The sequence below is a fragment of the Candoia aspera genome, chromosome 2 (genome assembly GCF_035149785.1).
Source record: "Candoia aspera isolate rCanAsp1 chromosome 2, rCanAsp1.hap2, whole genome shotgun sequence".
Classification (NCBI taxonomy): Eukaryota; Metazoa; Chordata; class Lepidosauria; order Squamata; family Boidae; genus Candoia; species Candoia aspera.
This window is the reverse complement of record NC_086154.1, coordinates 11,932,192-11,944,163: the sequence shown is the minus strand read 5'-3', so window position 1 is coordinate 11,944,163 and position 11,972 is coordinate 11,932,192. Positions and strand designations below refer to the sequence as shown.

The window sequence follows — 11,972 nt, the reverse complement described above, 5'->3', positions numbered from 1 at the left end:
AACAGTTACTATAAAACAGTTATAAAATAGGTAATGAATATTCATTGCTGCCTTTTGCAGTGCATTTCTGCTCATTCAGAGAGAGGGAAGACTCTACGCATCATGGCCTCATCCTCACCTGCTGCGGATGAGAGAAAAGATGGATTCTGTGACCAATGTCATACCTATCTGAGAGATCCAGTGCCTGTGGAATGTGGCCACAATTTCTGTCGGCCTTGCATCACTGAACATTATCGGGAGTGGAAAAAAGATTCTGGGCCCTTCTTGTGTCCTATTTGCGAAGAGCCGATCCCGGAAGGAAAACTACGGCGAAACCTGCAGCAGGCAGGTGTGGGAGAAAAACACAGACAGTTTCCAGAAAAGTCATTTGTATGTCCCAAACACAAGGTGACGCTAAATCTGTTTTGTCAAGACGACGAGAAGCTGATATGTGCCACTTGTCAGAAGGCAGCAGAACATAAACCTCACACTGTAATTTCTCCTGAACAAGCTGCTCATCCATTAAAGGTAGGAAGTCACTGGTAAAGGACCTTTGGATTTTCAGTAGAAAATGCATATTGCTTCTAATATGGCTTACATACAGACATCTTTTCCTCTGGAGTTGATGAAAATCTTGTTTGGACCCTTATTCCAGAGATTCTGCTTCAGCTTTCACGTCTGTTTCTTTGCATGAGAACTGTCTGAATGCTAGACTGTTCATCCTTTCTCTGAGGATTATAACCTGTCAAAACATTGGCTGTTTTCCAGCTGGGTGGTTTCTGATATAATGGGTTCCCCATCCCTGCCTGCAAGCATTCCCGAAGCATGCCTGTTGCTGGGCTCAGACCGGTAGACAGCAACCTGGTGGTTCTTGCCAGGACTGACACAATAGCATTATAGAATAATAGAACTAGAAGAGACCCCAGAGGTCTCTTCTGCCCGTGCAGAAAACCTGTGACTTAGTAGTGGCTGCCACGTCTTTACTTCACAAAGGAGAGTCCACCATCTTTCAAGGCTGCTTGTTCCATGATAGAATGCTGTTAGGTGTGTGGTCTGTGCGATGGGGCAAGATGACATCGGGGAAGTATTCAGACATGTCCATATATAGAAAGGGCACTTTCCAGAACCAGTGTGGAACCAGGAAAAATGGTTGGAAGTACTGGGTGTGAGTGGCCTGGAGAAGAGGAGACTGTGGGAAGGTCTTCAAGTATGCGAAAGCCTGTCATGTAGAGGGTAGGGTAGAATTGTTCAGAGCTGTTCCAGAAGACCTGACAAGAAACAAGGGGTTTTAATTTCAAGGAAGTAGATTTCAGTTGGACATCCGGAAGAATTTCCTCACACTAAGGGCTGTTGGAATGGAATGGAACAGATAGTCTCTGGAGATGATGGACTGTTTGCCACTGGGAGTGTTTAAACTGAGGTTGGACAATCATCTGCAGGGTACTATAGCAGTGGATTCCTGCTCTGGTCAGAGAGTTAGACTAGATGATCTCCAGGGTCTCTTCCCATCTTACATTTTTCGTTCTACGAAACATCAGTTTTCGGATAGACCCTGAAAGAGGGCAGGCCCTGTGTGAGCTTGAGGAGTTGCCGGATAACTGAAAGCTGAAAATATTCAGGTAGGCTGATTTGTAGAAGTCTACTTTATGGTCAAAAGAAGAGATGCCTCTTCTGATGGGTAAGTAAATAAACTTGTAAAAAGGGGGATCATGTTTGAAACATGACTCCTTTATTTCTCTCTCAGGAACAGTTACACAGCCGGATTTTGATTCTGGAGGAAAAGAAAGACCTAATGGAGACTCATCCGTCAGATGCAGAAAATGAAGTTGCCGAGCTGCTTGTAAGTCTTGCTAATTCTGATTTTTGAAAATGAGCTGATTATCATGCTCATCCCCAAAAGTCTGTTGGCAGATTGCTGGGAAAGTCTTTGGCCCAGGAGAGATCAGAAAAGTCACACACACCAGGCATTTCTATAAAAATAATTTTATTTACAGAAAGCAAAACGAAAGCAAAACATATTTAAAAGTCTTGGGCTCTCAGTGAGAGCAGCTTGACTCTCTACATGTCTGCACAGAAGAGAAAAAAGAAATGGAAAACAAGTCCATGCAGGTTCCTCCCCCCCGGGTGATGCAACCATTAACACGTGAAAAGGAGACAATTAAATTCAACCTCTTCACCCGGCCAAAATGATTAGTTACTATAGCAACCTTAATCTGCAGTAGGAAACATTAACAAGGTCATCCCACCTGGCCTTGCTCTTCTTTTCTCTCCTTTATTACAGGGACAAATGGAAACAGAGAGGGAGAAGTTAAACGATGTGTTTGGACAGTTACATGAGTTTCTGCATAAACAGGAAAAACAGCTGCAGAACCAAATGAAACAGGTGGAGAAGGAGATTCTAAAAACCAAGACAGATTACATGGAAGGGCTTTCAAAGGAGCGCGCCGTGCTTAGAAATATCATTCGGGAGATGCAGGAGGTGTGTGAGCTGCCGGCTGTGGAATTCTTGATGGTAAGATGGTTTTAGAAATAGCCTGGGCTCCCAACCTGAGGAGAGCTGGCTCAGAGCCTTGATGGGGCACTTTCACTTACCTGGGATGTGGAAAGATCAATTCATGGTGCTAATAGCCAGATCTAGCTTAAGATCCTCTCATCTTTTTTGGAGTGATGGGCACTTTTGACATTTTGAAACAATGTCATGGGCCCCATCCCCCAAAGGCTACCTCCCACATAGGGGGTGAAAAAGGTGAAAGGTGAAATGTCCCCTGTGCAAGCACCAAGTCATGTCTGACCCTTTGGGGGGATGCTGCTTTCGCAGTGTTTTCTTGGCAGACTATAGAGCGGGGTGGCTGGCCATGGCCTTCCCCCATCGTCACCTTCCCCAGCAAGCTGGGTGCTCATTTTACCGACCTCGGAAGGATGGAAGGCCGAGTCGGCCTGAGCCGGCCACCCGAGAGAGAATCCAGCTTCCGCTGGGATCGAACTCGGGGCGTGTGGAGAGTTCCGGTTGCAATTCTGCTGCCTACCACTCTGCGCCGCACGAGGCTCTCCTCATATGGGGTACCCATTCCAAAAGAGATGTTGTTGAGATCATGGCCAATCACAAAATATCCGTTTGCAGAAAATGAAAGAGGTAAAAAAGACAAATAACTGTAATGCAACTAACTTGGATACAAAGCAGAGACTGGGTTCTGCCTCGGAACATAAAATGGTTCCTTTGATTTCCTACAGAAATTCCTTTCACAGAAGTGCAAATGTCTGTGGCTAAAAAAGAAATAATCTGTCCAAACTAATGGCTGTGGGGAAAACTTGTGATCTGAGGTCTCAAACATTAATCCAGTCTTTTGAACCAATATTTCATTTCACAGACAGGAAGAGGTTAGTAACTTTCCCCCAAACCTGAATGAAAAAAACATTCCCTGAAACTCATTCTTATTTGATACTCTCAGTGCACAGGATCCACTCCTCACTCTACTTATTTCTCTCTTTTCCCAAAACCACTTCTAACTTACTTCCCCTCCCATGCTACGGTTAGACATACAGAAATTCCTTCTGTCTTTTTTCCCTTAAAAGTCTCCATGGACATAACCCTGATGGAAGTTCAGATCTGCTCACAAAGTACATTGAACCCCTCAACTGTTCAGTTGATGTAATTTCCTTCAGAGGCTTTAGGCAAGTTTGATGCAATGTTAGGTACCCATGTCGGTGTCAACTGAACAAGAACACAGCTCATTATGTGAGCTGATTTGAACCTACATCTTGCAATGTCCAATTACTGGTGCCGAGGGGGGAATCAAAGCGAAGCGTTCGTGAGAAGATCATCACTTAGGGCTTAAGCAACCTTCTTAGGTTAGTCTACAACAGTGTTTCTCAGCCTGGGCAACTTTAAGATATGTGGACTTCAACTCCCAGAATTCCCCAGCCAGCCATGAATTCTGGGAGTTGAAGTCCACATATCTTAAAGTTGCTCAGGCTGAGAAGCACTCGTCTACAGTATTGCAATCTAGAGAAGATCATCACTTAGGGCTTAAGCAACCTTCTTAGGTTAGTCTGTTGCAAACAGTGAGATCCCTTTCTCTCTCTTTTTTTCTCTATAGGATTTCAAAAGCAACATGCAGAAGTAAGTGGATCCTGTTCTTTTTCCTCCATCCTTTAGAGGACCGTATAGCAGGGAGTAGGCAACTTTGCACCCCCCTGATACTCTGGACTTCAGATTCTGTCAAGCAATAGCAGGCGTGGTCAATAATAAGCAATAGTGGGAGCTGAAGCCCATGGAGGACATGGCTTTCCAGATTCCTTTTGTGTGGCCAGTGTAGAATTCCACTCTTCCCTCTATTTTTCATGAAGATAAGAGCACTTTTTAAAAAGACCGTGTGTGCACGTGTGTGTGGAAAAGATAAATAGAGGGAGAGGTCTATAACCTGACAGAGGGCGTGAGAAAAGCTCTGGTCCAGCTTATTGCCAGCAATGCCACCTATTCGTTACCTTCCTGCTAATAAGAGTGACCTTTCTCTCTTTGCTTAAAAAAATTGGCCCTTTAGAAGCAAATATTCTTCCTCTTCCCCATCCTAGGTTGCAGTCTTGTATTTACTTACATTGGAGAAAGACTTTGGGTTTTTTCTACAGATGCTGCTCCAGGATAGCATTAGACCCATGCCCAAAACTATATTAATAATTGGGCTCCCTTTGAACACACCTGGGCAAAATGTTTGCTTAGAACTAGACCTAGTTTTGATAGAGGGCTAAACCCCCTGCTCTCTCGCTCTCTCTCTTTTTTTGGTCCCTTTGAGTCAGTCTTGACTCCTGGGGACTGCCTGGACAAGTCCCTGCAGTTTTCTTGGCAAGGTTTTTCAGAAGGGGTTTGCCATTGCCTCCTTCCTAGGGCTGGGAGAGAGGGACTGGCCTAAGGTCACACAGCTGGCCTTGTGCCTAAGGTGGGACTAGAACTCACAGTCTCCTGGTTTCTAGCCTGGTGCCTTCACCACTACACCAAATGGCTCTAGGTTGGGGAGGAGTTAATTGTAATTAAATGTTATATGCTTTTGATCTGGTCCTGCTTACTTTTTGGAGTATGGCCTCCACTAAGCCACTCAAAGACCAAGTAACTTGGCCTGAAAAAATCTGATTGCCTCCCCCCGCCCCCATGTATGTTACAAATTTCACCAACATGGTAAGCAAGGAGAGACATGCGCCAGTCCTACTTTTACCATCAGAGCTGCCTATCTGAAGGAGCTCACCCATCTTCTAAGCCATTTCAACTCATTTCTTGTAAGTTGGTGATGCCATCGTATTTCTCAGCATCTCTTAGCACCTTTGCCCAGAATATCAACAGTGCTGCCCTCTGCAAAGTTAACATCCCCTAAACACCCCCTTCCTTTGTGCCAAAAGTTCTCCAAGCTATTTCCATTGCCACCGTAGGTTCCAAACTGCAGACTGGAATCCTTCCACACGTCTATATTTTGTTTCTGTCCACCAGGTATGACAAAGCACTTGAAAACCCAGCTGCTTTCCCTCTTGAGCTGAAATGGAGGTCCTGGGATTTCTGTGATATAAATCCATACGTGGAGAATGCTGGAAAGATATTCAGTGGTAATGAAGAATTGATGCTTATGTTTCTCATTATTGGGTTCAAAACAGGGGTGTCTGTGGGGAAAGGGGGGCCAAGAGGGCACCACGTAAAAAAGGAGCATAGCTTTGCTCACATGATAGACTACTGCAATGCACTTTACATGGGGCTACCCTTGAAGAGTATCCGGAAGGTACAGCTGGCCCAGAATGCAGCCGTGTGAGTAATTTGAGGTGCCCCAAGGGCAGCACACGTAACACCTTCACTGAGTGAGCTGCACTGGGTGCCAGTTTGCTTCTGGGTCCAATTCAAGGTGTTGGTTATGACCTTTAAAGCCCTACATGGCAGGGGCCAGGCTCCCTGAGGGACCATCTCGTTCCCATCATATCAACCTGTCCCACCCGATCATGCAGAGAGGGCATGCTACGGACCCCATCTGCAAAAGAACTCCACCTGGTGGGGTCCAGGAGGCGGGCCTTCTCTGCAGCAGCTCCCGCCCTTTGGAATATCCTTCCCCCGGAAGTGAGGTTGGCCGCCTCCCTCCTGGACTTCAGAAAACAATTAAAGCCCTGGTTTTGTCACTATGCCTGGGGCGGGAGGGAGAGTAGTCACTTCTGGGGATGGCTAGTTTCTTAGAGTGGCCCTGTTCGGCTTGCGGGTCATAGAGAACTTTTAGCCATTGGGTTCCCACCATATTTATATTTTATTATGTATTACATTTATTCTATAGTTTTCTACCTATGTTATATGTCTTTTACCTATGTTTTATTGTAACCGCCCAGAGTCCCCTGGGTGGTGCTATAAATTTAATAAGATAAAATAAAATAAAATAATAAATACATAAATAAATAAATGAATGATCACAGCTGCTATCTTGACACTCTCCCAGCAGATGCCCCTGTCCAAAACAAATGTTAGTAGGCTACCTTGGTATCCAATCCGGGGTGGGACAAGTGATGAAAATGTGTGTTGCAACAGCAGGACATCATTTCCATCCTTTATGAACTTCCACGTGATGTCACAATGCAAATATGAAAGCGAAGAGCTTATGTCATGTCAGAACACACGTTTTGTCATTTTGGCATTGCCATGGTTAGGAATGGACACCTATAGCAGCTACTAATCACATGGCAAACGATTTAAGACTTCATCCTTTGAAGGACATTCCAGCGGTTTCCTCCAAATGTTTAGCCTTTGTTAAGAAAAGTAAATACCCCAAAGTCTGTAACTCTTTCACTTGTGGAGATTAAAAGCAAGCAAACATGCAGATGGCATTCTGTGTAATTGTTTAGGGTATCTGTCTTTGGGTGCACTAATGTCCCAAACAACTGATAATCAACTTTACACTTACATTAAATTATATGTAATTGATTATATATTAACAACTGAAAACCCATTAGACTTATTAGACTGGTCATCAGTAATCGTTTATGGTTTTACCCCTCTGTTTCCCAGTGCTTCCTAAAAGCTTATGAAGTTGCCAAAATCTTGTGAAATGTTAGCATTTGGGAACTTTTCATTTTAAGGAATTACTGTTTAATTACTGAGGCTTATTGTTAAACTGTATTCTGTAGCACTGTATTCTTATATTGCCGAGCCCTCTGTTAGGTATCAATCCTGTTGTATATCAATCCTTAGGTATTTATTTAGTTTTTGCACGTTGCACTGGCCCACTAAGTATTGTCAGTGTTTCCAGACAAGTCCAGTATTTGGTGATCATCTTATCTCATACATGGAGTTTTACCCAGGGACCAGACAATATTCTCTTCCATTTGTAGTCTTTTCCTATTTCTCCAACACTTTTTCTAACCATTAAAAAAAAACAAACTGTTAAGGCACAACCCACTGTTATTTTGGCTGATAGTGCCAGCCGTTCTTTTGTCTTGAAGCATCCTGGAATATTTCTTTATTTATTGCAGTCATGTCCTGTGTATTACAGCATTTGATAGGATCATAGGATTGAGGGGATCTTGGGGGTCTTCAGGTCCAACCTCTGCCCATTTCTGGCGATGGGCCTTCTCTCTATATTGTAATGTTCTCAGGACCAGGAAAGGGTTGGATGGAAGACAAGACTGGAAACTCTTATTATCTTAAGAATTACAGCCATGTTACCCAGTTGGGTAATGAAACATCTGCAAACAAAACAACCAAGCTCAGAGAGCACCAAGGACTCCACAGTTTTATAACCCTTGTGTCTTGAATCCAGTTTTGGGCTCAGAGATTAGCTCCCTTTCAAATGTATTCATTCCAACTTCACTCATGCGTATATTCTTGTAGCCTACACATAAAGACCATGTTGTAGCTATGAAAGATGTCATCTCCTACCTTACACTATTGCAGTACCTTGGATGTATGTTCCACATTTTAACATATAGAAGGGATGAAATCTGGGCTATAAGAAGGGAGCTGACTTGCAGTTTAATCCCTGCCTAAAACTTGCAAAGCTCTTTAGCTAAGCTGAGATATAAACCTAAAGGTGTTCTTAGATACTGCTCATTCTCTTTCCCTCATTCCTCCATCCTTCCCTCCCTCCCGATAGAACAAGTGAATATTTTATTGGCTATTATGGGTTATTGGAATCTGATAGCTAGATTCAGCAGAGAAAACCGTTCTGCCTCTCCCGCTAAATTCTTGTTGGTTTCTACTTCACATTTCCCTAGCATGCAGTATTGTTATATAAACTGCTTTTGTTTTTCCTGGTTTTGCTTAAAGTTCTCTTCCTTCTTCTTTCTCAGAGTCTCTGATAGCTGGAATCCAGCTGCAGAAAGGTAAATTCTGTTGGCGGGAAGGAATAGTGATTTATTTGGAAGTTGGTTGGTTGGATTTCCTTGGAGTTCTGCTTCTAGAGGTTCTCAGACCCAGGGTCTTAGGATCAATAGTTGAACGGCAACTCCCACAAAAGGCAGATGGGCTGGGGATGATAGATGCTTTGTGCAGCATATACGGAGTGCGCCAGATAAAAGGCAGCACCCCGGAACTCCGTAGCATTGCAAGAAGAATAAACAAACACTTGCAGTATAATTCTATTAATGCTTTTGACTCTGATGACTGCATGTTGCCTCCAGTATTTGTTGCCTCCCCTAGTAGGAGATCTACTTTGATAGTAGTTTGCAGAAAGCATGAGTAGGAAGGCGCTTTAGTGTGCATCTCCTGCTTGTGAATAGTTCTCAAGGTTATCTTTTTGGCCACTGTGAGTAAAGGACAGGTGGTTGGGAGAGGGCACCTGGTGATACGCAGAATGCTAAGGTCTGTCCTCTAGGACTCAAAGTCTAGGACACCGAATAATAGATTGAAGCTTCAGGAAGGCAGGCTCTGATTGAATCGATTCCTCCATCAAACTGCTCCTTCTGTTAGGAAGGTTTTCTAACAAAAAGAACTGTTTGATAGAGAAGTCAGTGAAGGGATGAGCTCCACTGGGTGGACAGTCCTCTGTTGGGGATGCTTTATTAGGAACTCCTGCACGAAATAGGGTGGCCCTTTCCAACTTGGATAGACCTCTTGGAATGTTTGGTAGCCCAGGTAGTAGTTGAGTTAGTAGTCAGGGTCTCTGAGCTTCAGGAGATCAATACTGAGGTATTGATCAGGTTTTTTGCAGATGTCCCCCCCCCACATCCCAGTGAGCTTTCCTTAGTGCAATGTTTCAGAAGGAGGGGTTGCCTGCAGTATTTGTAGTATATGTAAGATTAAACCCAACCAACCCTGTTGAATTCAGATCTTACACAGACTAGAAATACTGCAAGACGAACTCCACTTCTGAACCCCCACTTCAGGAAAATCTGACTACTCATTTCTTAGGCCCTTATGATGGATGATGATGGCGGTGATTATGATTATTATATTGCCACTCTGACAGAATCAAAATAATCATAAGCACTACTAGTTTCATCACCACCACCACCACCACCACCACTTCGATTTCTATGCCACTCAATTCCCAAATGCTCGGAGCAGCTCACATCATCAAAACAGGCAATAATCATTATAACATAACATCAATCCTGTTGCATCTCCAGATGGAATCCTCAGTTTCTCCCAAACATTCTCTTGAAGAGCCATGTCTTTGTGGCTCTTCAGAAGCGCAGTAGAGAGGGGGTGGTCCAGAGAGGGTGGTCCAGCAAGCTGTTCAACAGGAGGGGCAAGGGGCATTGCCAAGGGGCCTGGACAGCAGTGCCCCTGAATCAGTGTTTCTCAACCTTGGCAACTTTAAGATGTGTGGACTTCAATTCCCAGAATTCCCCAGCCAGCTATGTAGAATTCCCCCAGCCAGCCATGTACACTGAATTCTGGGAGTTGAAGTCCACACATCTTAAAGTTGCCAAGGTTGAGAAACACTGCCCTGAATGGTATTCCCTCAGTGAAAGAATCCTCTGCAAGCCCTTCTCCGATATCTTCCCTGAGATCTCAACCTGGAGAAGCCTTGGAGATATCCAGCTCCTGAGCCATGTGCAAATGGACAACCAGCTCCTTGAATTGCACCAATATCATGCTGCCGTTTTTGCAACTAACACTGCTTGTCTTTTCTTTTCTTGTCCTTCCCCCTCAACAGCACATGTATTTCTGGATCCAGATACAGCTCATCCCCGGCTTGTTCTGTCTGACGACTGCAAAAGTCTGAAAATGGGTGAATTTTATCAAAATCTACCCAAAACCACAGAAAGGTTTGACGAATGGCCTTTTGTGCTGGCCTGTGCAGGGTTCACTACAGGCAGACATTTCTGGGAAGTCATTGTGGGGACAGAGGATACCTGGGGGGTGGGAGTTGCCCGAAAGTCTGTAAGGAGGAAAGGAGACATTGAATTTAGTCCTGAAGAAGGGTTCTGGGCTGTAGGGAAGTGGGACGGCAACTACACAGCTTATAACCCCCCCTTCTATTCGCCCTTGACCTTGCGTAGAATGCCCAAGAAGATCAGAGTGATTCTGAACTACGAAGGGGGATGGGTGACTTTTTTTGATGCGGATATTGGAGCTCCCCTCTTTGCATTTTCCGCACCCCCCTTTGCTGGAGAGACAATCCTCCCCTTATTTTACGTGTTTGGAAAAGCTCACCTTTCCATCTCTGTCTAAGGCTGTTATTTCTGCTTCTCAGCCTTGTCGGTATTATTCACCAAGACTAGAATCCAGATCAATAAGAACAAGAAACAAGTAGTGATCTAAGATGGCCTTCCTCCAGGCTTGGTCCCTCCAGGTATGGTGGGACTGCAGCTTCCAGGTTTCCCAAGTCAGTACGATTGCTTTCCATCCTGGCTGGGATCTCCTGGAAGCTGCAGTCCCTCCATACTGGAGTGTCAACAAGGTATGTTGACCTTGCCAAGTGTCAACAACTTGCCTGGAGTGTTGACCTTGTCAAGGTATGGAGTGTCAACAAAGTAACAATGTGTCAACAAGGAAATGCGAATCTTTGACAGTTCTACCAAGGCCTCCATAGACTTTCAGGCAGATTAATAGCTAACCATTGCAGAGTTCATCTTTATTTCTTTAAAAAGCAATAACATTACTGATCAGAGGTAATGTTTCCTCTCAGCAAAGAAATAGAAAGGGCTTCTCACTGTGATGAGAGTATCATTATCTCCTGACCGATCTTCCTTCCAACTGTAAAGCTGCCAAATTGGATAGGGATGGATCTTTTTTGTAAATTGGAATAGCAGTTCTTTCTCCTCAGCTTCATGGGCAGGAAGATGACTGAAGATGGTTGTTTGGGTTGTCTGAGTCATACCATCTAAACCAACAGTGCAGCTTGGCTTCCCTTTCCACATTGCCTTCAGTTCAAAATTTAGCACGGTTGTGGGTATCTTCATCATGGCTCATCCATCAAGAAGGCTCCTGGTTCTCTCAAACATCTTGGGGACTTAGTGCAGCTTGCATTGTCCATTCCTCCTGTCAAGTTTTTGAAAGCAGCTGCTGATATAAAGAATCTTTACTATTGATCTTGTGTGATGGGGTATATTTGTGGAACTAGGAAGGCATGTGTGTGTGTGTGTGTGTGTAATATAGGCCAGTGCTCAGCAGAGACACTCTCAAATGCTTTCATCAAAAATAGCATTCCCCAATCCAGATGCCCTCCAGATATCCAGATGACATTTCCCAGAATTCTCAGGGAGGGGTACGTTGGCTAGGGAATTCGGAGAGTTTAAATCCACACAGAAATAGGTTCCCAATCTTGAGAAGGCTTATCAAGCAGTTAAGTCAACAGAAGGGGAAAGATCTTGATTTGGCCATCAAGATCAGTCAAAAAGCGCAGGCCCTTGCGTTCAATGCAAGTTTGAGGTTTCCCGTTCCTCCTTCCCATGTCTTATATATGGAAGATGGGAATAATTGTTCCTGAATGGAAACCCCACTGTATCATACATCCTGGCCAATTTATCTCTTCAACAAACCAGGCAAGTTTGTAGAAATACCACTGAGCAGATGAGCTGTTGAAGCAGGTTGG

At 44.3% G+C, this 11,972-nt stretch overlaps 1 protein-coding gene across 1 annotated transcript; it reads left to right on the top strand.

Annotated features, from left to right (window-relative positions):
* LOC134492178 (tripartite motif-containing protein 10-like) lies at window positions 1-11,324 on the top strand. The gene is made up of 7 exons (XM_063296368.1): window positions 1-507; window positions 1,724-1,819; window positions 2,261-2,491; window positions 4,077-4,099; window positions 5,456-5,568; window positions 8,281-8,313; window positions 10,092-11,324. The coding sequence occupies exons 1-7, from the start codon at window positions 34-36 to the stop codon at window positions 10,607-10,609; spliced, it is 1,488 nt and encodes a 495-aa protein (XP_063152438.1). The 5' UTR covers window positions 1-33; the 3' UTR covers window positions 10,610-11,324.
* The last annotated feature ends 648 nt before the right edge of the window (window positions 11,325-11,972 follow it).

Excerpts from the sequence above, each read along its gene's own strand:
- LOC134492178 (XM_063296368.1), top strand. The coding sequence starts at position 34 with ATGAATATTCATTGCTGCCTTTTGCAGTGCATTTCTGCTCATTCAGAG. Across the intron at positions 2,492-4,076 it reads CGGCTGTGGAATTCTTGATG|GATTTCAAAAGCAACATGCA; the intron begins GTAAGATGGTTT and ends TTTTCTCTATAG. Across the intron at positions 5,569-8,280 it reads TGCTGGAAAGATATTCAGTG|AGTCTCTGATAGCTGGAATC; the intron begins GTAATGAAGAAT and ends CTTCTTTCTCAG.